This window comes from Lonchura striata, chromosome 16, assembly GCF_046129695.1.
Source record: "Lonchura striata isolate bLonStr1 chromosome 16, bLonStr1.mat, whole genome shotgun sequence".
Classification (NCBI taxonomy): domain Eukaryota; kingdom Metazoa; phylum Chordata; class Aves; order Passeriformes; family Estrildidae; genus Lonchura; species Lonchura striata.
Window position 1 is genome coordinate 17,046,359 of NC_134618.1, and position 25,221 is coordinate 17,071,579.

The 25,221-nt window shown below is 55.9% G+C and overlaps 3 protein-coding genes across 3 annotated transcripts; 1 reads left to right on the forward strand and 2 right to left on the reverse strand.

Annotated features, from left to right (window-relative positions):
* Nucleotides 1–795: 795 nt before the first annotated feature.
* Nucleotides 796–4,489, reverse strand: PGP (phosphoglycolate phosphatase). Its single transcript, XM_021551072.3, has 2 exons — nucleotides 3,877–4,489; nucleotides 796–2,870 (listed from the first exon to the last, which is right to left on the reverse strand). The coding sequence occupies exons 1-2, from the start codon at nucleotides 4,487–4,489 to the stop codon at nucleotides 2,545–2,547; spliced, it is 939 nt and encodes a 312-aa protein (XP_021406747.3). The 3' UTR covers nucleotides 796–2,544.
* Nucleotides 4,490–4,502: 13 nt separating this feature from the next.
* On the forward strand, nucleotides 4,503–15,191 carry E4F1 (E4F transcription factor 1). The gene is made up of 15 exons (XM_077786957.1): nucleotides 4,503–4,891; nucleotides 4,944–5,107; nucleotides 5,474–5,613; nucleotides 5,732–5,828; nucleotides 6,449–6,648; nucleotides 6,861–6,981; nucleotides 7,254–7,406; nucleotides 7,917–8,083; nucleotides 8,393–8,620; nucleotides 8,922–9,027; nucleotides 9,598–9,815; nucleotides 10,651–10,849; nucleotides 12,170–12,330; nucleotides 13,090–13,152; nucleotides 13,627–15,191. The coding sequence occupies exons 1-15, from the start codon at nucleotides 4,503–4,505 to the stop codon at nucleotides 13,972–13,974; spliced, it is 2,754 nt and encodes a 917-aa protein (XP_077643083.1). The 3' UTR covers nucleotides 13,975–15,191.
* On the reverse strand, nucleotides 15,154–22,325 carry ZDHHC4 (zDHHC palmitoyltransferase 4). Its single transcript, XM_031506116.2, has 6 exons — nucleotides 21,658–22,325; nucleotides 19,260–19,333; nucleotides 17,994–18,172; nucleotides 17,778–17,903; nucleotides 16,782–17,026; nucleotides 15,154–15,987 (listed from the first exon to the last, which is right to left on the reverse strand). Exons 1-6 carry the CDS (start codon nucleotides 21,778–21,780, stop codon nucleotides 15,703–15,705), a joined length of 1,032 nt encoding a protein of 343 aa, XP_031361976.2. The 5' UTR covers nucleotides 21,781–22,325; the 3' UTR covers nucleotides 15,154–15,702.
* Nucleotides 22,326–25,221: the final 2,896 nt, after the last annotated feature.

Below are 25,221 nucleotides of genomic sequence, written 5' to 3' on the forward strand. Positions count from 1 at the left end.
GCTCTTTGAGAGATCAAATGACCAGAGGACAGTGGCAGCCTGCCCTTGTGGCAGCGGCAATTCCCACATTTCAACGGGAACTCGATGCTGTTGGAGCCAGGCGCTGATCCTGCTGTTCCTGGGCTGCACAGACACACCTGTGCCACCCTCGGAGGAAAAGGGATGAGGGCTGTGCCACAAAGTCACCGCCACAGCCTGCACTGCTCTCGCAGCCACCCGTGTCCTGTCCTGAGAACGTCCCTGTGCCAGCAAAGCTCCCTGAGCACCCAGATCCCGAGCAGTCCAGGAGCCCCCAAAATGTTCCAGACCTGCCAGCCAGACACAGCAAAGGTGTGGAGGCAAGGAAAAGCCAAGAATTCCTCCATGTGATGTCCATCCAGGGAAAATGCAGGTTTTGGACATTTTCCTATCAAGCACAACCCAGGGCTGAACAAAGTGGCTGAAGGGAGCCCAGAAGAAAGAGAGGGACTTTGGCCAAGGGCATGGGCGGGGCAAAGGGGAATGCCAGAGGGTTAGATTAGGTGTTGGAAAGAAATTCTTCTCTTCCCTGGGAGGGTGGGCAGGCCCTGGCACAGGGCGCCCAGAGCAGCTGTGGCTGCCCCTGGGTCCCTGGCAGTGCCCAAGGCCAGGCTGGATGGAGCTTGGAGCAGCCTGGGACGGTGGAAGGCGTCCCTGCCATGGCAGGGGTGGCACTGGATGGGCTTTGAGGTCCTTTCCCAAACCCCTCCTGACCCCCAGGATTCCCAAGGCACAGCTGCACCACAGCTCACACAGATGAGACCAGTGAGACAAGGCTGGGGAGAGCAGGTTTGAGAGTTTAATGGGAATTCAAGTAGAGGATTAAGAACTGTTTGGAAGTCAGAACAGAGGTTTGAAGCACGACTGAAGCACGCCACCAGCACATTCCAGCATCCCTGAGCCCAGGCAATGGCTCCCTTGGCAGCGAGAGCCTTCAGCAGGGACAGAGCTGCCTGAGGGATACTGGACTCTCTCCTGGCCTTTTCCTGACACAAAAAGCACCAGAAACAGAGACTGAATCCAAACCCACACTGTTACATCAGACTCGAGCTGCAGTGAGTCCATAATGTCCATCTCCATGTTACCCACTCAAGGGTAAGTTCTGCCTCTGGGACTTTGCAGAAGAGATTATACACACTTCTTCCACAACTCCAAATTACAAACAAACAGCCTTTCAGAGGTTCAGCCAATGCTCTGGGAACACCGAGACCCTCTGGACTGCAGGGTTATTGCTGTACAAAGAAGGTGACAAGTTACCAGGCAGGAAATGGCACCAGCACTGCCCAAGCTCCTCAGCTGGACAGGAAGGAAACCAGTGCTTTAAACTGAGCTGTAGGTACTGGAATCGAAGCAATAAAAGCACGTTATTTGCATATATAATTTTCAATTAATTCTGTAACGCAAAAGCTTTCACTGTGGGATTCGGGCAGCACAAAAATCACCCTGTGGTGAGCCCCTCATTGCCCAATCCCACCTGGAGATCAAATGGAATCATCCCTGAGCAAGCCAGCACTCCTCACCACCCACTGTGCCCGGCCCCTGCCGGCACACGTGGAAGATCTGAACCTCAGGGATGGGAAGGAAGCACGAGCTACTGTCACACACAGCCAGGCCCACAGGGCTCCCTGTGGACAGCTGTCTTGGGCACTACATCCATCCATGGACTGAGCAGAACTGGGATTGTGCAGCTAAAGCCGAGGCAAGTGGCTCGTTGATGCTGAGGGAAGCGCAGGAGCTCGGTACGCATCGATCAGGGATTTCTGGGAAGCAGCAGGAGTGAGGCACAGTCCTGCATGGCTGCAGACTCTCTGCATTACCAAATGCAACCGTTTAGGAGAATTAAATCAGTGAAGTACATTCCTCTCATCCTCCCTCTGGGGAAATAAGATATATTATCATAGACTCTATTTATAATTTAAATATATTCTGCTCTAACTTTATGCTCAGGGAGTGCCTGTGTGTACATGTGCTTTACACACACCCGACCTTGGACAGATATTGTGCAGCAGCCAAGGTCTGGAATTGTGTGGGATCATCCCAGTCTGCATTACAAGTGCAATGTGCAGTGGTCAAACAAAGGAGATGAATTTGTGTGGGCTGACGTGGGGCTGTGCCACTCAACAGAGCCCCAGCTGGGAAAAAGTCACCCCAAGGGCAAACACCAGCTCCACGAGTGTTTCCAACCACAACCAGAGCTACTGCACATCCCAAGAGTCGTTTCCCTGAACAAACGAGGCTGAGCCATGGCCCAGCCTGGCCAGGACATGTTCCTTCCCCTCAGATCAACCAGCTCCAGCTCCCCAGCTCAGCCCAGAGGAGCTGGAGCACCACCAGCATTGGATCGATGCACTCATAACTAAACCCAGCCCCAAGCCCCAGCCCCTGTAATGCCCCCTTTGTTCAAAGTGCATTTCAGACCGAGATGTAAACAGAATCATACCGAGAGGACAGAGAGGAGACAAGCTAAGGGTTCTAACTCCGGGGAGTATCTAGTGCGTACGTTACTGCCCGGGGCGCTCGGCCCCGTTACTCGCCCAGAGCCGGGAGCAGGTCGGCGAGGCTGTCGACGTAGTAGTCGGGGACCAGGCTGTGCCTGGCAGCGCAGCCGCTGTCCTGGCAGCCCCGCACCTCGTCCAGCGCCGTGACCCCGCTCAGGGTGAGCAGCGTGGTGAGGCCGCAGCTGTTGCCCATCAGGATGTCCGTGTCCAGCCGGTCCCCCACCATGATGGTGCGCGCGGGGTCCACCGGGAACTCCGCGGCCACGCAGTCGAACATGAAGCGGTTGGGCTTGCCCACGATGAATGCCTCGCGCTGCGCCGCCGTCTCCACGGCCTTCACCAGGCACCCCGTCCCTGCGGGAACAGGCAGCAGGGTTAGGGGCACCAGGTGTCTCTGTGACCTTCACCAGGCATCTGGAACAGGCAGCAGGGTTAGGGGCACCAGGTGTCTCTGTGACCTTCACCAGGCATCTGGAACAGGCAGCAGGGTTAGGGGCATGAGGTGTCTCTGTGACCTTCACTAGGTACCCCATTCCTACAGGAAGAGGCAGCAGGATTAGGGACAAAAGGTGTCTCTGTGACCTTCCCCAAGCACCCTGTCCCTGTGGGAACAGGCAGCAGGGTTAGGGACAAAAGGTGTCTCCATGACCTTCACCAGGTACCCCGCTCCTGCAGGAACAGGCAGCAGGGATTAGGGGCACCAGGTGTCTCTGTGACCTTCACCAGGCATCAGGATCAGGTAGCACGGATTAGGAGCAGAAGGCTCTCAGTGTCCACACGAGCCAGGACAAACCCTCTCAGGACGCGGGGAATGGACAGGACAAACCCTCTCAGGACATGGGGAATGGACACCTCAGCTTTACAGGCAAAGAGACAGGTGGGGCCCAGGAGAGGTGGTGCTTAAAGCCTGCCAGGAGGTGGGAATTCCGACCCGCAACGTCAAGAGGGAACTCCTATTTGCAAGTAAAGGATCAATAAGGATTTCCTCTCTTTCAGTGAAGCTGTGGAGGAAAGGCTATGGGATGCCCAGGCTGCCTCAAAGAATCCCAGGACAGCTGGAGGGGACCTCCGGAGATGATCCAGTCCAACCCCCCTACAAGGCAGGGTCACCTGGGTTAGGTGACACAGGAACGTGCCAAGGCGAGCTTGGAACTCCAGAGACGGAGCCTCCATGACCTCCCCGCCCTGGGCAGCTGCTCGGGCGCTCTGCCACATCCCAGGGCTGAAAGTTCCTTCCCGAGGCTGAGGCGGAACCTCTCCCGTTTCACCAACACACCAGCGAGGCGTGACGAGCCGCAGAGCCGCGCACGGCGCCCGCCCAGCCCGGGGCCCACCCGCTGCTCCCCGGGACCCCGCGCACCGGGGATGCCGGCGCCGCCCTCGAGCGGCAGGCGGTGGTCGCGGTTGGTGCCGACCAGGAGGCAGTCGGGGCCGCGCAGGAGGTACCGCAGCGCCTGGCACAGCTTGGCGTAGCTGAAGTGCTCGTCGAAGCCCACCAGCACGGCGCGCACGGCGGGCTCCAGCGGCGCCTGCAGCCAGTCGGCGGGCGCGGGCCCGGGCAGGGCGGCGGGCCCGGGCCCGAGGTGCGGGATGCCCACGGCCTCCAGCTCGGCGGCCAGCGCGGCGCTGCCCAGCACGTAGGCGGCGGCACCGGGCGGCAGCGCCTGCCGCAGGTAGCGGGCGGCGCAGAAAGCCGAGCTGAAGATGTGCCGGGGCTCGGCGGGCGGGAAGCCGAGCCGCCGCAGCTTCTCGGTGTAGGCCGCGCGCGTCCGCCCGCTGTTGTTGGTCACGTAGCACAGCCGCTTGCCCGCCGCCGCCAGCTTGCCCAGCACCGCCGCCGCGCCGCTCACGGCCGCCTCGCCCCGCCACAGGACGCCGTCGCAGTCGAAGAGCAGCGTGTCGGCGTTGGCGAGCACGGCCCGCGCCGCCTCGCCCTCCAGCCGCCGGCAGCGCCGCGGGCCGCCCGCCGCCATCGCCGCGCCCGCCATGGCCGCGCCGCCGCCCCGCGCGCCCGCCGCCCGCGCCTCCCCATTGGCCGCGCCCCGCGCGGACCGCGTCCCCATTGGGCGGCGGCGCCGGCGGCCACGCCCTCCCCGCCGGGAGCCGGCGCCCGGTGTCCCCCCGCGACCTCCCGTGCGTCGCCCGGCGCGCCGCGCTCTCATTGGCCGCCCTGCCCCAGGGCCCGCCCTCCGCGCGCTGCTATTGGCCAGCGCGCCCCGGGGCTCGCTCGGTAACGCGTTCGGCAACCCGCGGCAACTCGCCGGTAACTGCCCGCGATCCGCTCCGCTCCGCCGGGGCTCGACCGTGACCGTGGGGAGCGCAGGCACCGTGCTCCGACACCGCCCCGCCGGCTCCCGGCACCCCCGCACGGGCGGGCGCGTTCCCCGCCGAGCCCCGTCCCGTTGTTATGACGACACGGCCGTAAAGCCGCCATCTTGCGGCGCGTTGCGACACGGGGGCCGCGATGGCAACGGGCGCGGGGCCGGCGGCGCTTACGGCAGCGGCGGCGGGGCCGGGCCGGGGCGCGGCCAGCGCGGCCTCCGCGCCCCCCGCCGCCCTCATCGGCCTCCCGCCGCCCTTCGGCGAGCAAGGTACCGCCCGCACGGGCCCGCGGCGCGACGGGGCCGGCCGGTGCCGCCAGCGGGGCGGGAGGCGGCGGGGGCGCCGTGTGCCGGGGCGGCGGTGCCGGGAGAGGCTGGGGAGCGGCTCCGGCCCCTCGGGACGGGATCCCGGTGACGGGAGAGGCCGGGGAGCTGCTCCGGCCGGTCTGGAACCGGATCCCGGGCCGGCTGCCGTGCCGGGGCAGGCAGCAGGGAACGCACCGACCGCCGCGGTGCCTTCCCCGTGAGCCCGGCGCGGTGTCCCGGGGCCGTGTCCCGGGGCCGTGTCCCGGGGCCGTGTCCCGGTGCCGTGTCCCGGTGCCGTGTCCCGGCCCCGCTGACGCTTTTCCCCCGCAGACGAGGATGACGTGCACAAGTGCGGGCGCTGCCAGTCGGAGTTCAGCTCGCTGCAGGAGTTCGTGCAGCACAAGCTGCAGAAGGGCTGCCAGCGCCCTCCCGACGCGCTCGCCGGGCTCCTCGGCCCCGAAGGACAAAAGGTGACAGCGGCTGCTCCTGGAAGTGATCAGGATGCAGCGGTCTGTTGGGCTGGAGGGGAGGGAGCAGCGTGGTCAGGCAGGCAGGAGGCGCCTGCTGGAACGTGCTCTGTGCCGGCAGGTGGTTCCTGCTGTCGAGGAGTCCATCACCGTTGCTCACATTGTTGTTGAAGCGTCTTCCATAGCAGAGGAGATCAGCAACGCCTCGGCCATCGTAGGTGAGCTCTGGGGTGCCTTGGCAGCCCGAGGGCTCTGTTCCCTCATCTGTGACCTTTTCTGGTGGCTTTGGGTCGTGGTTGGGTGGGTGGCACCTCTGTGTCACTGGCATTTGGGGCTGTTCCTGCAGAGCTCTGGGAGGCAGCTCTGCAATCCTCCTCCATCAGGTCATGGAACAGTCGTGGGATGGGTTGGGTTGGGTTAGGAGGGACCTTAAAGCCCATCCAGTGCCACCCCTGCCATGGCAGGGACACCTCCCACTGTCCCAGGCTGCTCCAAGCCCTGTCCAGCCTGGCCTGGGGCACTGCCAGGGATCCAGGGCAGCCCCAGCTGCTCTGGGCACTCTGTGCCAGGGCCTCACCTCCCTCACAGGGAACAATTCCTTTGCGATCTCTATTCTAAATCTACTCTCCTTCAGCTTAATTAATGCAACTAATTAATACAAATTAGATGTTATACTCTGTTCCAGAAGTGCCCATTTTATGCTGCCATAATGAGAAGGTTGCAAAGTCCGGAGTTGCAAGTTTAAAATATCTTTTCTCCTCCTTCCTGCATGACATGCTGAGGCAGTAGATGGTTTGCTGCCCGTAAAGAACCCCACTGTCTCCCCACCTTTTCCCAGGCAGTGGGCACATCAAAGAGGTCATTGTAGCAGGAGAGCATGTGTTTGAGAACCCGAATGGCCACGTGGATGGGGAGGTCAGTGAGGAGCAGGGCAGCCCCGAGGAGCAGGATATTTCCACCGAGCTGATCAAGGTCAAGCTGCAGGTGAACAAGGAGGGGCGATACGTGTGTGAGCTGTGCCAGAAGACATTTAAAACTGTGAGTATCCCCTCTGCTGGTGTGGGTTAGGGAGCCTTTTAGGCTGGCTGCAAACTAAGAGATCCCGAGTCCCAATAACAGTGTGCTTTACTGCCTGCCACACTTCCCAGAGGGAAGTTCTGCTTTCACAAGGAGCCTTGTTGTTCTTAACAGCTCGAATGTAAAATTTGTAAACTATTTGGAATGTGTCTTAAAGGAAATTCTTTCCCTAGGCCAGCATCCTCAAAGCTCACATGATCACGCATAGCAGCAGGAAGGACTATGAGTGTAAACTCTGTGGGACTTCCTTTAGGACAAAGGGATCTCTGATCCGACACCATCGGCGGCACACGGGTAAGAGTCCTCCCAGATAAGAATTCCTTGTTACTGGAGCTCTCTGAGGTTGTCCATCTCCCTTCCAGTGGAATTCCTTACTGCTTCCCATGTTCTGCTGAGCTGAGACCATTGAGCTCTCCAGCATTTGGGGTGCTGGGAGGCAGTGGAAGGTTTGGGATTGGAGCAGCCGTGTGCTGTAGAAGGCTGAACATGTTCTTCAGCCTGTCACACAGAGCTGATCCTGGCAGAGCTGGCTTTAACATGATTGTTTTGATTCTTGTCATTTCCAGATGAAAGACCTTACAAATGCAAGAAATGTGGGAAAAGCTTCCGGGAATCAGGAGCTTTGACTCGGCACCTTAAATCTCTGACACCTTGCACTGAAAAAATCCGCTTCAACATGACCAAAGAAATAGTTGTCAACAAAGATGATCTGCCATCAGGTCAGTGATGCTGCCAGGACCTGCCTCCTGTCTGATAAAGCCAAACCCTCAGAGCACTTGGAATAGAAATTCCTTCTGGCACAGGGTGCCCAGAGAAGCTGTGGCTGCCCTGTCCCTAAAGTGTCCAAGGGCAGATTGGACAGGGCTTGGAGCAGCCTGAGATGGTGGAAGGTGTCATTGCCCATGGCAGGGGGTGGAACTGGACGACCTGTAAGATCCCTTCCAGCCCCAACCATTTCATGATTCTTATTTATGATAAGAAATAATTTCATGGTGTTGAATTTATATTTTTTATACCAGAAAAAGGTAATTTATAGAGCAAAGTTATTACCTTGAAAAAAGTAATTTATAGAGCAAAGTTGTTACCTCGAAGCCGGGCGTGAACTCAAGACTGTTTGAGAATCTGGTACAAAGGTGGTGTTAACAGGCACCTCGTGCTCTCAGGCAGGTTTTTGTGGGGCACAGGGAGTTGCTGAGGGTGCATTTCCCCACGTGGTTGATCCCTTGCAGGACCCTGCAGCTCCACCACAGACACGGTGTCCTCCATAGCCAGCGAATCCATCGAGGCCTCCCCTGTCATCCACCTCGTGACAGACGCAAAAGGCAACGTGCTCCATGAGGTCCACGTCCAGATGCAGGAACTTCCCGTGGTGGATGCAAAACCCCTGGAGCCAGATGTGAGTGGTGTTTGTCTCAAACACCCTCCAGGTGTTTTATGCAAAGAAAGTTTCACCTCGTGAGGAGAAGTGTCCTGGGTCCTGACAGTAAATCTGTGTGGAATGAAGGGGTTCCTTTGGTGGGCTTGTCATCCCTTGTGGGTTGTCAGAGTACAGATCCACCTCATCTTCCTCCTCAGCCCAAGGTATTCCCGGGTTGGTCTTTCAACCCCATAGCACAGCACTGGACACCCCAGAGTGGCCCTCACAGCAGTGTTCCCATAAAAATCTGTGGGTTTGCTGTGCCAGACTTCCTCTTTGTTCCTTCAGCAGTCGCATCCCGAGGAGTTGCCGTGCGAGGGGGAAGTGAACAGTGAGAACCTGCTGAGGCAGGCCATGAGGAATTCGGGGATTGTCATCGAGAGAGTGGCTGTGGAGGAGGTGCAGAAGCCAGATGAACCTGCAGCAGCTGCTCCAGAAGAGCTGGAAAGCAAAGGGGTGGAAGTAGAAGAGGAGCCGTGTGGGGAGCAGTGTGCTAAACCGGAAGGAGCAGAGTCTGTATGTTTGTATTCCATCAACAGATCAACTTTTTAACTTTCCTTGTCTGTATTTGGTTGTGGGCAGCACTGTTGTCTCATGTGTCTGCCTGTGCCTGTGGCTTTGTGTCAGGTTTTAGAGTTATATTGTGCAGGTGTGATTTAAGGGAAGGGTTCCTTCTCACACGTTCTGTCTCTTTTCACAACAGAGATCTCTTTCCTGTCAAAGCTGCAGTGTGTAATTGGGAATTTGGGTAGCAATCTTAACTGGACACACCAGTACAAAGAAAAGAAATGCAGTTTTCCCATTTTCTCTCCAGCAGATGCCTGCAGAAAGAACCAACGGGTACAAACGTTACATTTGCTTTCACTGTAATGAAGCCTTCAACGAAGCTGCTGCCCTGGAAACTCACAGCAAGAGTCACACAGGTAAAGTGCAGCTGGGGCTGCTGTGTGACACGAGCTGGGGCTCAGTGACCTCAGCCCTGTACAGCTCCTCTGATGAGGAGAGACTGCAGGAGCTGGGCCTGCTCAGTCTGGAGAAGGGAAGGCTGAGAGGGGATCCCATCACTCCATAAAATCCCTCCCAGGGGTGTCAGAGGATGGTACCAGACTCTGTTCAGTGACAGGATGGGGAGCAAGTTCCATGTTGATATGAGGAAGAAGCTCTTTGCAGTGAGGGTGGCAGAGCCCTGAACAGCTGCCCAGGGAGGGTGTGGAGTCTCCCTCAGGAGACATCCCAAACCCACCCGGACACGTTCCTGTGTCACCTGCTCCGGGTGACCCTGCCTGGGCAGGGGGCTGGACTGGGTGGTCACCAGAGGTCCCTTCCCACCCCAGCTATTTTGGGGTTCTGTGGAAGCCCACACACATGCTTGACAATACAATTCATCCCCTTCTCCAGGGTGCTTTTTGTCCCAATTCAGTCACACCCCTACCAGATCCTCATGCTGCGCCTTGCCCTGGATTGAGCACACCTTTTTCTCTCTGTGCCTCTAGAGTACAAACCTTTCAAGTGTGAGGAGTGTGGCAAGGAGTTCACCAAGGGCTACCTGCTGAAGAAGCACCAGGAGGTGCACGTGAACGAGCGGCGGTTCCGCTGCGGGGAGTGTGGGAAGCTCTACAAGACCATTGCCCACGTGAAGGGGCACCGGCGCGTGCACTCGGACGAGCGGCCCTACGCCTGCCCCAAGTGCGGCAAGCGCTACAAGACAAAGGTGGGCCCCCCTCCCCAAACCTCTGTGCTGGTCTCCCCAGAGCCAGGCTGTGGTAGAGGCTAGGAGGCTTTGCTCCTCAAAGAGCTCGCCTGCCTCTTACGGGATGCCCAGAGAAGCTGCTCCATCCCTGCAAGTGTCCAAGGCCAGGTTGGACAGGGCTTGGAGCAACTTGGGATAGTGAAAGGTGTCCCTGCCCATGGCAGGGGGTGGAACAAGGTGTTCCTTAAGGTTTTTTCCAACCTAAACCATTCAGTGATTCTGTGATCTGAAACTCCATAAAGATGTTTTGGTTTAGTGGGCAAAAGGAAGGACAGTCTTTGTAAAACCGTCACATTTCTGAAGAAACTGTTCCTTTGTGTGTGGAACAAGTATGTAATAACAGTGTCCTGGTTCTGGCCTGGACGGGGTTAATTTTTACAGTAGCCAAGAGGGTGCATGGCTAGAACATTCTGGTGTGGGGGTAAGGGGTTCCCTCTGTAGGGCAGGTGAGTTGCTCCCCTCTTTCTTGAACACGCTGTCATCAGTAGTGTTTTATTTCTGTTTCTGGTAAATTGTTCTTATCTCAGTCCATGATCCTCACCTTTTGTGCCTCCAATTCTCCTCTCCAGCCCCCTGCAAGGAGATGGGGAGAGGGAGAGGGGGGAACAAGTGAGTGCCTCATGGTTTGGAGAGTCATGGTGTGAGCACTGACTTGGGAAGTACCATTCCTAAACCACCACCCCAGGAAGTCATCCTGGTGTCCTGTAAAAGACGTTGAGTTGCACCCTGGCAGCTAAAACCCTGTGACTTAGCTGTGTCCTTTCTAAGCCCTTGCCTTGCCTCCCTGTGCGTGCAGAACGCCCAGCAGGTGCATTTCCGTACCCACCTGGAGGACAAGCCCTACGTGTGCCACTTCTGCAGCCGAGGGTTCCGGGAGAAAGGTTCCCTGGTGCGCCACATCCGCCACCACACCGGCGAGAAGCCCTTCAAGTGCTACAAGTGCGGGCGCGGCTTCGCCGAGCACGGCACCCTCAACAGGCACCTCAAAACCAAAGGTGAGCACGGCACCCTCAACAGGCACCTCAAAACCAAAGGTGAGCAGGGCACCCTCACAGGCACCTCAAAACCAAAGGTGAGCAGGGCACCCTCAACAGGCACCTCAAAACCAAAGGTGAGCAGGGCACCCTCAACAGGCACCTCAAAACCAAAGGTGAGCAGGGCACCCTCAACAGGCACCTCAAAACCAAAGGTGAGCACGGCACCCTCAACAGGCACCTCAAAACCAAAGGTGAGCAGGGCACCCTCAACAGGCACCTCAACAGGCACCTCAAAACCAAAGGAGCTCTCTGTGCTTGTCCATTTGCCTTCCAGTGGAGTTCTTGCTGCTTCCCATGTTCTGCTGAGCTGAGACCATTGAGCTTCCCAGCATTTGGGGTGCTGGGAGGCAGTGGAAAGTTCTGGGATAGGAGCAGCCATGTGCTGTAGAAAGCTGAACATGTTTTTCAGGCTGTCACCACAGTGCTGGTTTTAATATGGTTGCTTTGATTCTTGTCATTTCCAGGGCAGGCTGGCCCTGGGCTGGCTGGGAATGGTGGTGAGGGTGGATCTCAGCAATGACAGAACCAGAGCTGCATCAAGGGAAATATAGGTTGGATACCAGGGAAAAGTTTTCCACAGAAAGGGTGATAAAGTTCTGGAATGACCTGCCCGAGGAGGTGATGGAGTCACCATCCCTGGATGTGTTTAACAAAGCCTGGATGTGGCACTGGGTGCCAGGGTTTAATTGAGATGTTAGGGCTGGGTTGGACTTGATGATCTTTAAGGTTTTTTCCAACCCAGTGATTCTGTGAATTCTGTGACCCACATGGAAGTGGGCATGTTCTGGCAAGGAAATGTCTGGGTAAAGTTCTCAGCAACAATCTGGTTTGGTGGGATTAGTTGCACTGGACTTGCTGCTCCTTTAGCTCCTAAGCAAGGATTTCCAGACTTCTTCAGCTAGTGCTGATGGTGTTATTCCAAAGGAATAATACAAGTTTACTGGAGGAGAAAATGGACTTTTGTAGGAGATACTGAGATGTATCAGCAGAAAAGATAAATTATTTAAAATCTACCCAAATTCTTCCTGTATGTTCTTCACACATGGCTTGGAAACCCCGAGTGGTTTTACCATCTGAATTTACCCGTGTGGTGTTTGGAATTGCACTGAAGAGCTCCTCTGTTCCTGGTGTCATGTGGACTCTTCTGGGCTGTTCCTTGGCTTGTCCTGGTGGGCCAAGAGCTCCTCAGGTGGCACTGGTCACTCGTCCATGGCATCCCCTTGCTGGTGCTGCTGGGGATGGTCACAAAAAATGATGTTTCTCTGGAATTCCATACAGGTGGCTGCCTCCTTGCTATGAAAGAGGTGGAAGAAGTGATAGTGTCAGAGGAGAGCCAGTCTGCTGACAACTTGGCAGCCACGGTCCTTTCGGAAGATCCGCACACGGTTCTGGTGGAGTTTTCCTCGGTGGTGGCAGACACCCAGGAATACATCATCGAGGTGAGCAGGGGCAGCCAGCCTGCTCACTGGGAGCTTAGCACGGGATTTGGTCAGGAAAAACTCTGCAGTTGCTCATGTTCCTGCTCCAGGCTTTTGGGAGAACATGAAACAGGCTCTGCCCTGCCTGCATGGCCCCAGGAGTCAGCGGGATGAGCCCTGTTTGGAAGGAAAGCACTTGGAGCTTCCCCACCCTCCCAGAGTGCTGTGTGTGCCAGGAAAAGGAGAAGGGGAGACTAACAGTTGTTCAGCAGAAAGCTGAGCCTGAGAACTTCTCACCACACCAGATTTTAGGTCCTCACAAGCTTGCTTCAGCTCTCCCTCCTATTTTCTCCCATTTCTATTTATCTTACTTTGTCCCAGATAATCTCTGTTGTTTCAAACAGAAGCTGCCAAAAGCAATGAATTCTGTATTTCACTTTCTCCCCTCCGTCACACAGAGCCAGTTCCCATCCCAGCAGGGTAACACAGCTCAGTTATTGAGTGCTGCTGTAGTTATTCTCCAGTAGGAGAAAAATCTGCTGTGTGGCCAAATCCTGCTGAGGGAGGACATTCTCTTTCAGTTACTTGTGAACATTGTGCATTCATTTTAAGTAGTTCCTGATAATGGGATTGGGAGGGAATGTCAAGGAGTTGTTTTTGGAGTAGCTACTGCATGTGGAGCAGAAAGACTTGTGTAAAAGACCTTAGTGAATTATATCTTGGTGATAAAATTCTTTTTATAAGAACCTAGAAAGGGAATAATCTTATTTTGTCTTCCAGACTTCTACTGAAGACATGGAGACCAGCGAAGCCACTGAAATAATAGAGGGAACAAGACACGAGGTAAAGCAGTCCCTTGGTGACAGGAGGGGTGACACAGTGCAGGGTCTGTGATGTTCCCCCCCAAAATATCCTAGGCTAGCTCAGAGGTAAGCAGGCTGTGAAGGGGAGGAACATCAGGAGATGGCAAAGATTTCCAAAAGAGGCTCTTACCCCAAAATACGTTGGTTCAGCTCTCTTTATTCTGTGGTGTCCAAGGGGAGAGCGGGGCAAAGAGCACGAACAGGAAATGTCAGGGGTCTGTACAGACTTTGGACAGGGTGGGCTTCCCTGGCTCTCCCGTTGGGGCAGGAAGGAGGGTCCAGGGTTATCTGATCAGAGCCACAGGGTCCCGGGGAAGGGGCACAGAGTGCCCAGGAGCCTGGGGTGAGCAGCTGGCACTGCCCCATGGCTGGCAGCTCCTCCACAGCGATGCCTGTCCTCAGCTCCCCCCTAAACACCAGCAGCAGCATCAGTGCCGCCCCTGTCCCCCCGCAGGTCGACAGCCACATCATGAAGGTGGTGCAGCAGATCGTCAACCAGGCCAACTCGGGCCACCAGATCATCGTGCAGAACGTCACCGTGGCCGAGGGCGCCGCGGCCGCCGACGCCGCCGACACCATCACCATCGCCACGCCCGAGAGCCTCACCGAGCAGGTGGCCATGACCCTGGCCTCGGCCATCGGCGACGGCGCCGTGCTGGCCGCCGACGCCGGCCTGGCCGCGCAGGAGGCCACCGTCACCATGGTGGCCTCCGAGGACATCGAGATCATGGAGCACGCGGGCGAGTTCGTCATCGCCGCCGCGCAGGAGGGCGACGTGGAGGTGCAGACGGTGATCGTGTGAGCCGGGGGCAGCCTGGGCGCTGCTCGGGGGGCAGGGGTGTGTTCTGGAGGGAAGGGGTCCACGGGACAGGGCAGGGCCGAAAGGGGACAGGGCAGGGCCGAAAGGGGACAGGGCAGGGCTGAAAGGGGACAGTGCTGGCCTGAAATGGGACAGGGCCGAAAGGGGACAGTGCTGGCCTGAAATGGGACAGTGCTGGCCTGAAATGGGATAATGGAGGCCTAAAATGGGATAATGCAGGCCCTAAATGGGACAGTGCTGGCCTGAAAGGGGATAATGCAGGCCTAAAATGGGATAATGGAGGCCTAAAACGGGATAGTGCTGGCCTAAAGTGGGACAGTGCTGGCCTGAAATGGGACAGTGCAGGCCTAAAATGGGATAGTGCTGGCCTGAAATGGGACAGTGCAGGCCTAAAATGTGATAATGCAGGCCTAAAACGGGATAGTGCGGGCCTAAAAAGGGGATAGTGCTGGCCTAAAATGGGATAATGCAGGCCTGAAATGGGATAATGCAGGACTAAAACGGGATAGGAGAGGTCTAAAACGGAATAGTGCAGGCCTGAAGTGGGATAGGACAAGTCTAAAACAGGATAGAACAGGTCTAAAACGGGATAGGACAGGGTAGGCCCGAGGTGTTCTCAGTCTAAAACCAATGCCAGGAGTTAAACCCTTGGCCTGGTCGCACTGAGGAGACCCAGGTCACCCGTGGCACTCAGTATTCTGTACAGCAGCCTCCAATTAAGGAAGATCCTTTGGGAATCAGCCTCCTCTGCCCACCACTGGGACAGCCGTGGTCTGGTTTTGGAAAGGATTCAGAAAGTATAGCAAATATGTGGGGACTCACGAGGGATTATTTAAATATATGCATTTAAAACAAGTTGAGAAAACCAAACCTAAGGAGTTGTGGTGTGTGTTGAGCACCACTGAAACACTCATGCCTTTAACCTCACTCCTTCAGGCCTCCCAAGGCATGGTACTACAGTATTTCTCTTTTCTTTGGTATCCTGGACAAGTAGCCTTATGTACTGGTCTATGAATGCATCATTGTACCCTGCAATGCCAGCCAGGCTGCTCTGAGAGCCAGCCTGGGGGCTGGAAAGCCATATTGTATAGGAATTTGGTTTTTTTAAACCATATATGGATTTTTAATTGCATATTGTACAGATTTGGCATGTAAATAAAATACATTTGTAAAAATAAAATTATTTAAAGTTCTTACTATATTTTTTTTTCAATTTTTCTTCTATTGTACTCAAACAGAGAAACTTCTGGAAGGAGAGGAGAACAGGGACACTTTAATTTCCTCCCTGAAGTTAGTGCTTCAAAGCTGCAGTAGGACATGGTTTCTGCAGGTAAGATCCTGCCAGAAATCATTTTTTCAGCTAAATACACAGAACCTGTTGTAGTCCTCGTTAGACGTCATGGGTTAATTGTTTCCCAAAGAAAGATACCAAAATATGCTGCTTCCTCAAAATTCACAGGAGCTCTGTGTTAGCCCTTCCCAGAGAGAAAAATTCCCTTTGGGGAAGATGGACCAAGTCAATCCCTGTATTCAGGGGCCAGGACTGAGCTGGCCCTGAGTCTCACTGAGGGAGGGAGCTCAAATGACGCTCTGCTGAGGCACCAATACGTGAATTCTGCAGAAATCTTGTTCCAAAACCTCTCTGGGGTAGCCAAGCCCACTGCTGAACTAAAATCTTGGAAAACATTTAAAAATGCCACAATAATGTCTTCATGTTTTCTTCTTCCTTTCCGAGACGGTAGGAGGGTTAAAGACTTCCTTTAAATTCCTCCAGATCCCTTTAGAATAAATGTTTTTGTAGACGAGGGGTCTGGCATGAGGCTGTGAGGGGAGACGGGGGGAGCCCCCAAATCTTCGGGATTTGCACCATTCGTTGGTGGTTTGGTTGGTGAGGGCCAAGTACAGACTGAAGGAGCAATATCCCCCCAGGACGAGCGTGAGCAGGATGACAAACCCCAGCATGAAGACAATCCTGGGGAAAGTCAAGAAAAGGTGCTGCAGAGAAAGAGAAAAGTAAGTTAAAACGTGGGAGGGTTGGATCCTGGGCAGTGCACAGCCCCAGCTGGAATGCACATCCACGAGGAGCTGGATCTGTGTTCCAGGGTGCTGTGTCCTGCTCTGACACCTCCACAGAGATTCCTCAGGCACTCTCAGCTCCTTCCTAAACTTTGCTACATCAGCTAGTCACTGGAATGGAAATTCCCTCTCTGTGAGCCACATGTGCTGAGTGACAGAGCCTGGAGATGGGAATCTGTAGGATGGGAGGTGCCGTGAGAAAAACCCCTTCCACTTCTAAAGTATTCAGCAGTGGCAGTTTTGTAAATCTAGTTATGTGTATACAACAGCTGAAAACCTGCAGTCTGCCACAAAACCCTGCACAAAACCCTGCAGTCTGCCCCAAAACCCTGCAGTCTGCCCCAAACCCTGCAGTCTGCCCCAAAATCCAGTCTGCCCCAAAACCCTGCACAAAACCCTGCGGTCTGTCCCAAAACCCACAGTCTGTCCCAAAACCCACAGTCTGCCCCAAAACCCTGCACAAAAGCCTGCGGTCTGTCCCAAAACCCACAGTCTGTCCCAAAACCCTGCAGTCTGCCCCAAAACCCACAGTCTGCCCCAAAACCCCGCAGTCTGTCCCAAAACCCGCAGTCTGTCCCAAAACCCCGCAGTCTGCCCCAAAACCCTGCACAAAACCCTGCAGTCTGCCCCAAAGCCCGCAGTCTGTCCCCACGCTGGGGAGCAGGGCGAGGTTCCTGACTGCAAAGCCAGAACGTTTCCCAGCGCAGACCGACCTGCACGAGGACGGGAATGTCCACGGGCTGCTCCTGTCCCTGGGCATCCAGGTAGGTGCCGTGCAGGAGGTTGGAGAGCTGCAGCAGCTGCAGCAGCAGTGCAGCCGTGACAGCAGCCACAGCCCCGGCCGTGGCCGTCAGGGACAGCAGGTAGAGCAGGAACACGCCGGCGTTGCAGGCCCCGATGCAGTTGTTGACCCACACGCAGTGGTGGTCAAAGCGATGCACGCACGTCCTGCACACACCTGCAGGAGGCAGGGGCAAAAGTGTCTTGGCATCTCGTTTTTAAATAAGCAGTTTGATCTTTACGTGTTTTTTTTTTTTAAGCTGAAAGTATGTGGGAGTTGCGGTCAGGGTTTAGCTGGCAGCTTTTGAAGCAAAGAAATTCAATTGTGTATCCTAAGAAAAACAACATATTCCATCTCCTCTTTTATTCGCCAAGACTGCAGCTCCCAGACTTTGATTTCTCTGACAGTACTGCCTGGCAAAGCACCTGAAAGGCAGAGATTGTAGCTCCCACCTTTATTTTAGATGATAAAAAGAGGTGGTGGACTTCTCATCCCTGGCAGTGTTCCAGGTCAGGGTTTGGAGTACCCTGGGCTGGTGGAAGGTGTCCCTGCCCCTGGCAGGGGGTGACATGAGATGGGCTTCAAAGATCCCTCCCAGCCCAAACCATTACAGGATTCTGTGACTATGAAAGAGAAAATCCCGATCTGAGGTCCTGGCAGGTGATAATTTCTGTTATCAGCTGTTCCTGACCCTGAATTGTCCCTCAGAACTGGTAATTTCTGGTGATTTCTGTGAGAAGGAACAGCACCCAACCAGCTCCATGGCTGGGCACAGGCAGCTGTGACCTGGGACTCCAGGAAAACAAACTTAGCCCTGTGAGCACTGAGCTGGTAACAGAACAGCTGCAGTGGGAACTGCAGCTCCTGGGGGAGAATTCCTTTGGGAAGCTCTTACTGCCATGCTTATCAAGGAATTTCAGATCCTTACTGCAGTGCTTGGACCTGGCTGGTTTCTCCACGCTGCACGTGGGGCACACGAGGCCTTTCTGAAACATCACCCCATCATAGGCATAAACCTTCACCAGGGATGCAGCGTTGGATTTCGTTACTGTACCTGCCAAAGAGGCAAGAAAATGAACTAAAAAATGGGATTTGTAGCTTTTTTTTTTGCTGTTTTCAAAGAGCATGGGCGGGGGGATCTTACCGGGGTTGGCCCGGGAGCAGAGCAGGAAGCAGCCCAGGTTCCCAGCCAGCAGCAGGTAGGGCAGCAGCAGGAGGAGGAGGTGGAACTGCAGCTCCCAGCAGTACACAAACACTTCCCAGGTGTATTCCCCAAACACTGCTGCCTGCAGGGCTGCGTGCAGGACCACAAACAAGCAGCTCCTGGGAAGGAAAGGGGACGGTCTGTTTAATACTCAGCATCCTGATTAACAGGTCAAGTACACTCAGAGGTGATCAAAGACTTTCCAAATGCAAGGAGACACCTCTTTTAGGTTTTCAGGCCAGCTTGGATTGCATATTAATAGTGTTTTCTCCATCCACTGGCTTCTCCTCTTCTTCCCACATACACTCCTTTAAATATGTCAGCTAAATTCCCTGCTTTATTCACTTTGGATTTTTTTTCCCTGTCAGTACAAAGTCCCATAATCTCTTGCTGCTGACAGAATATGCCACAGCAATAGGCCACACAACATCCTGCCAGAAGACATTTGCTACTCTGAAAGCAAAGAAAAAGCCCCCAAAATCATCTTTAAAACTCTGCAATAATATAACCAGCTGTCAGGAAATAAGGCAGGAGGCGGGCAGTGAGCACCAGTTCCAGGGCATGTGGAGAATCCCAGTGCCCCCAGCACCTCTGGCAGGGTCACCTGTGTGTCTCAGGCTGTGTTGGAGCAGAGGATCAGCAGAACAGGCACAGAACCACCCCAGCACTCACAACACAGCTGCAGATTCAGCCCTGGAGTCGCTGTTCCAGCGAGCTGCTGTCCCCAGAGAAAAGGTTTTGAAATCATTCCTGAGGCACCAGAGTTTACAGAGACACAGATTCCACCCGAACCCAGCAGGCTGCTGTGCAGCTGCCCCCCCGGCCACCTGCACACCCAGGCTGCTGGACTGACACTAATGGGATTGGAGGGACAGGATGGAGACTCGGAGTCTGTCTGACTCCATCTGCAGCTCCAGAGAGGCTGTGGCCATTCCTGTGGGGATGCAGGATCCCACCAGTGTGACCAACATCTGTCACCGAGCCACATCATCTTCATTTGTCAATGTTCAAACATTTCAGGGTGCTGCCCTCAAACAAGGAGCAAGGAAGGGAGAGACAACAGCGTGGCAAGGGAGCCTGTAATCCCTGCCAGGCATCCCAAATGGAGACAGAATATCTAAGGATAATGCTGAGAGCTCTCATGGTGGCAGGAGATCCCAGAAAGAAGAGTAAAAATTAATTCCAAAGTCATAAAAAGTGCAATACCTTGTGTGGAAGAGCCTGTGCAGTGCCCGGTGTGTCACCCTCCGGAGCTGGCTGGGGATCACCAGTGACAAGACCTGAGGAAATGAAGCTCTGTGTCACCTGGCCATCCCTGCTGCCTTGGGGCAAGCTCAGATTGAAGCACAAATCCCTCATCCCTCAGCTCTGGACCTGCACAGCCACAGCTCTGGGGAGGAGGCTCCTTTTCAGGAGCTGCTCACCCCAGAATCAAAGGTGGAAGAGACCTTCAAGATCACCAAGTCCAGCCATAGCACACAGAATCACAGAGGGCTGGACAAGCCCTTCAACGTCCTCGAGTGCCAGCTGTGCCCAATCCCACCTTGTCCCCAGCCCAGAGCTCTGAGTGCCACCTCCCCTCCTTGCTTGGACACCTCCAGGGATGGGGATCCAAACCTCCCTGGGCACCTCCCGTGCCTGACCCCCTTTCCATGAAGAAGGGAGAGAGGCAGGAATGCTGCTGGGGTTTTTCCACGTGGGACTGAGGTTCCAGGAGTGCTGCTGGGGTTTTTCCACGTGGGACTGAGGTTCCAGGAGTGCTGCTGGGGTTTTCCACGTGGGACTGAGGTTCCATAGCCTTGGAGCCTCCCAGGCCCAAACAAACACATCTGGGTTCATGTGTGGAAGTTCTGAGGAGCTTAGGGTGGGTGTAGGGTGGGGATGGCTCAAGCAGGGGATAGAACCGAGCAATTCCCCAGCCACAATGTGCTCCATCAGCCCACCTGACACACCAAGGGCAGAGAAGCAAAGGGATAAAGCTCGTGGCCTCCAGAAAAGAGAGGGGAAAAGCCCCACGAGCCAGCAATGCAGTTCCTGCAGCTCCAGCCCCGTGGCTCCAGCTGCCCAGCCCAGCCCAGCCCAGCTGCAGGAGCCCTGAGCCGGGAGCCCCGGTGCCATTGTCTGCTGCGAGCTGACAGATCTCTACAGCAACAGAATCAGAGCAGCCGAGCCTGTTTCCAGCTGACACCCAGGGAAAATATGCAGCAAGAGCTTCTCGCCTCAGATGTGAAAGACCAGCAGGCAAAAAGCACACGTGGAGCTGAGAAGACGCTGAATATTTTGGTGTGAGCTGCTGTGTCCCAGCTCGGCAGCTCCGGGGACGAGTGTTTGTAAAAATGAGGTTTTTTTTTCCCAAGTGTGCTGAAAGAGGAGACACATCCCAGCATTAAAGAACCTGCAGGAAACATCAACGCTCTGCAGGAAAAGCCAAGTGCCCTCAGCTGCTCCTCCAGGCCCCCACCACCCTCATGTCCATCCTCTGGGCGCTCTCTAAGAGCTTCAGACCCTTCTGGGGTTTGCATTGTATTGGTCCTTTTCTTAGAGTAATTTATCTTTTGTTGTGACCTTACATTTAACGCTGCCTGTATTTATATCCCAGGCAAAATATTGATTGTATTCACGTGTATTTATTTCCCAGGCACAAGTATTGATCAGATTCCTCCAGACAGTGGCTTCATACCAGAGCAGTAATTTAATTGCTGCTGTTTATAAATACTTCACAGCAGCAGCTGTTAAGATATGGGGGGGAAAAAAAATCAATTTCTCTGCACAGTGTGTCTGTAAACCAAAAAGAAGTATAATACCAGTAATAAAAAAGTCTGTCTGAACTGCTGTGAACAGCATTAAATTTAATTTACAATTTAAGTGATAATTCTCTCATACTTCACCTTCCAGGAATATGACAGCATTTTTTTTTTCCTTTTCATTCGGACACAGCCCAACAGACAGAAAAATGAACTGGTGCTTTCCCAACTCCCCGTTTTTACAAAAAAATGCCAATTCTTAATCCTCTTTTAAAGCTCTTCATTCCTGCTTCTTTCTTAGTGAACAAGAGCCTGCAGCATTAATACACACATTAAAGAGCTTTCCCTCAAATATCTGCCACCACTTGTGATTCTCTCCCTATTTGAATCCTCAAACCTCCCCCACCTTTTCCCTCTTGATAACATCAGCAATACCACAAAACTGCAAATTCCTGGGGGCTGATTCTTATTAATTTTTCCAAAGTTGTGTTGTGGTGTTAGTGAAGAAAGCAATTCTGGCCTGGTGAGAAGCTCCATCCTCACCCCAGACAGGCACAGGCAGGGATGGGAGCTGAGAAAATGATTTTTTCTACCTGCTTGGGCAGGATTCAACCATCTCAAAGGAAATTATTTCTGCTTCCTAGCTCACTTCCTTGAGAGCAGACGTTAAAACAGGAAGAAATGTATTATCAGTCTGACCACACACACTGATTTTTTTTTTTTTTTTTTTTTTTTTTTTTTTTGAGAACAAATATAGCAGTTGCAGTGATTTTAGCAGAACAAAGCAGGGATTACCAGAACGGGAGCTGATCATTGCCTGCAAGTTCATTCCCTGCCTGAAGCCCAGCCCGGTGCTTTACCTGGCTCGCCCTGTTGGCACTCCTCGCCAGGAAACTCTCCTCCCTTCCCGAGCAGAGGCACAGCAGGGCAGCGAGGGCGAGCACGGAGCACAGGTAGAGCAGGAAGAGCGTCAGGAATTCCATCCCGAGCCTGGAATGGAAGAGGAGCAGCTCTTGGACCCCTGGGTGCCCGTCCTGCAGCGTTCCCTGAGCCCAGGGACGGAGCAGCCCTTCGTGTATCTCTGCGGGGGCAGAAACACAGAATCCCCAAATCCCCAAACCTCCCAGCCCATCCCAGCTGTGCCTGGTGCCCACCTCGTCCCCAGCCCAGAGCTCCGAGTGCCACCCCCAGGAATTGCTGGGACACTCCAGGGATGGGCACTCCACACCTCCCTGGGCACTTCCAAGGCCTGAGCTCCTTTTCCATGGGGAAATTCCCCCTGATGTCCAAGCTGAGCTTCCCCTGGTGCAGCTTTGGGCTGTTCCCTCTCCTCCTGTCCCTGTTCCCTGGGAACGATCCCAAACCCCCCCGGCTGTCCCCTCCTGGCAGGAGCTGTGCAGAGCCACAGGGTCGCCCCTGATCCGCCTTTTCTCCGGGCTGAGCCCGTCCCCAGCTCCCCCAGCCCCTTTCCCAGCCGTTCCCTTCCCTGGCCGCCTCCAGCCCCGGGGCCCCGGGGCCGCTCGGAGCCGCCGCGCTGCTGCGGAAGCGGCGCCGCCGCGCTCCCGGCACTGCCAGCGCCCTCCGCTGCCCCGGCGGGGAACGGGGGCTCAGCCCGGCCCGTGAAGCCGTGGAAGCATCCGTGAGCTCGGCCGGTGGAGCGGCCCCGCGGCCCGGGCAGCTCGGTACCGTGCGGGCCCTGCGGGGCTGGTGCTGCACCCGCCGGCCCTGCCGCTCCTCAGCACCGCCAGGAATTCCCGTGCCCTTCGCTGAACTCTCCAAAGCAAAACTGCTGCTCCTCCCCAGAGCTGCGGGCGCACTCCCGGTGATTCCCCGTTACACTCGGGGGTAGCGGGACCCTCCCGTCCCACCCCGGCCCAGGCGCGGGGGTCGCTCCGCGGCTGCCGCCTCCAGCCGCGCTGGGGATGCGCAGGGTGCGGGCTGAGCCCGGCCCTCCGTCCCCCTGACAACTGAAACCGCCGGGGCCGATTGGGTTTCTCTGCCTGGAACTTGCCAGAGAAACTCGTCCGGTGGCGGCGTCACCGTCCGGAGGCTCCCGAAGTGCTGGGATGGTTTTCCCAGCGCCGGGTCCCGCCGTGCCGCTGGCTGGAGCTCGGGCAGCGCAGGTAAGCCTTCAGGGATGCTCCAGGGGCTTCGGCCCAAGAGGAGATCAATCGCCTTGGTGGGAGGCAGGAGAGGAGCTTCAGTTTCAGGAAGAGTCTCTTTTTTCCCTTGGTAAAGCCAGTGCACCAAACAGGACATGAGAGGGAGAAATGCAGCCAAAATATTCCACAGCTGTCTTGGAGTGCAGCCCAAGACACTTGGGTCCTGATGGAGGATGGAGGGGAAAAAACCATTTCCCCCCATCCTACTGAGACAGCAGAACTCCTGCAGGTACAGAAATAGCTTGGCTTGGGTCACTGGATGTCACCTGGCCAGCCGGGTGGCACAGAAGGGGCTGGGGTGGGCACAAGGGGGTTTGTTTGTGGGGGGACAGGCAGGATGTGCCTGTGCCACGGTCCCTGGGCACAGCCAGGCCGGGAGCTGCAGGGAGGGGCACCACACGGGGTGGCACCAGCACTGCAGGGAGCTGGCCCACCCCCGTGCCCTCACAGGCTGTGCTCAAGGACAAGCAGGCAGCAAATACCTGGACAGAGGCTGAGACTCAGAGGGACGAGGCTCATTCAGTCCAAGCACTGTGAAAATCACTTAGAAAGTCTCATCTGGCCAAAGTCTGGCAGAAGGTCTTAATGGAAGCCACATCCATTCACGTGGGATCCCAGAGCTCAGCGCTTGCAAGGATTAAAATTCACTGTCAGCGTTTAAAGTGCTAAAGTCTGTTAAAAATGGAGGGGAAAGAAGCAATTACCCCACTGGCTGAACAGCAACAAAAACAAGGGAAATAATTGCAGTTTTGACCATTTAGGCAGGGAATAGTAACGGAGATGCAGGAGTTTGTAGGAGCTGTGTGTGTCAGTGCCAGCACAGGAGGACAGATGCCCCAGGGCCCCAGGAGTGCTGCTCAGAAGGAGATTTGTGCAGGAGAACCCACCAGAGAGGAGCTGCGGAGGACAGGAGGAGCAGGAAGAGGAGGAAGAAGTGGGTTTCAACCCCCTGAAGCTGTGACATGACCACAGAGGTCCCGAGCAGGAGGAAGACCCCGCAGCTCTCCTTGCTGGGGCCGTGCCCAGCCCCGTGCCAGCTGTGCCAGCTGTGCCAGCTGTGCCGGGGAGGTTTCCTCCCGTGCCGGAGCCGGGGGGAGGCCGATGCGTGCTCCATGGAGAGATGCAGACGCTCCTCCCGCAGCAGGACGCGTAATTCCCTAAAACCTCTTAGCGCGCTAAGCCCTGGGATCCCTCGGTGCCGAGGGGGCCGAGGAGAAAATCAGAAATAGCAGCTTCAGGGACAGTCGGTGCCAGTGCGGGGGGCTCTGTGGCCAAACGCTTGGCTGCTCCCCCCTGCGAGGGCCTGGGGACAGCTCTCCTGGTGAGCCCCAAAGTCCTCGGACCCCCAAATCCCTGCAGCGAGCCACGTGTAGGCTGCAGTCCCAAAGCCTCGGTGTGTGGCTCAGCCGTGCCGGCCCCCGCACGCCCAGGTGCCCCGGCGCTGTCCCCAGCAGCGCTGTCGCTCCGGATTTGCCCTGTGGGTAAAGGATTTCTTTCCCTCCACGGGTGCTAATCTGTTTTCCCTCCTTCCAGCTCCTAATTCCCTCCAGATCTGCAGGCTCAGGTCAGCCCCGGGCTCAGCCAGGACGAGCACGGCAATTAGTCTGCCCGCGCTCCTCTGTGAGATGGAAATAAAGTTAATTAGGGGAGGAAAAGGCCAGAAAGACCTTAGGGCGTGCCTGGCGCTGAGCCGGAGCGGCTGGAGGGGCGCAGGGCTGCCCTGAGAGGGCCGGGGAGGGGCAGCACCCCCTGCCCGCTCTGTCCCGGTGCCACCCACCCGCACGGCCCCGGGGCAGGGACGGGGAGATGCTCCCGGGAACCCTGCGGGAACACGGGCAGCGCTTCCAGAGGTGATGGAGGAGAGTCCAGAAGGCTTCGAGCCCTCGGTGGGACAAAGCTGCCGCCGGTGAGAGCCCCCGGATGGCCGCGGACTTCTGTAAGTGCTGGAGCCGAGGGGCGGCGAGGTGGAAGGGCTGCAGCTCCCCCGGATCTGCCGGGCTTTCCCTGCAGCTCAGCCCGGAGCAGCAGCGCTGGGACCGTCCCAGCGCTCACGGGGCTCCTGCTGGAGCCGCCAGGGCTCTGCTCGGCAGCCCCGGGGATGGGGTTTGGTCGCAGATGGGTTTCACCCCGCTGCTGCCAGGCTTGCCCTCAGCTTCACCCTCAGCTCTTCCCCTCCGAGTCTCAGTCTCTGTAAGATCATTTGCCCAGGTAAAGTTGTCTGAGTTTTATTTTTTAAGTGCTTCATGTATGTTCAGTGACACA

Coding starts and splice junctions, on each gene's coding strand:
- PGP (XM_021551072.3), bottom strand. CDS start 4,489: ATGGCGGCGGGCGGCCCGCGGCGCTGCCGGCGGCTGGAGGGCGAGGCG. Junction 2,871..3,876: donor GGGCGGCGCCGGCATCCCCG/GTGCGCGGGGTC, acceptor CTGTTCCCGCAG/GGACGGGGTGCCTGGTGAAG.
- E4F1 (XM_077786957.1), top strand. CDS start 4,503: ATGGCCGCGCCGCCGCCCCGCGCGCCCGCCGCCCGCGCCTCCCCATTG. Junction 8,084..8,392: donor CAAAACCCCTGGAGCCAGAT/GTGAGTGGTGTT, acceptor TTGTTCCTTCAG/CAGTCGCATCCCGAGGAGTT. Junction 9,816..10,650: donor GCAAGCGCTACAAGACAAAG/GTGGGCCCCCCT, acceptor CTGTGCGTGCAG/AACGCCCAGCAGGTGCATTT.
- ZDHHC4 (XM_031506116.2), bottom strand. CDS start 21,780: ATGGAATTCCTGACGCTCTTCCTGCTCTACCTGTGCTCCGTGCTCGCC. Junction 18,173..19,259: donor CACAGGCTCTTCCACACAAG/GTATTGCACTTT, acceptor TTTCCTTCCCAG/GAGCTGCTTGTTTGTGGTCC. Junction 15,988..16,781: donor ACATTCCCGTCCTCGTGCAG/GTCGGTCTGCGC, acceptor CTTTCTCTGCAG/CACCTTTTCTTGACTTTCCC.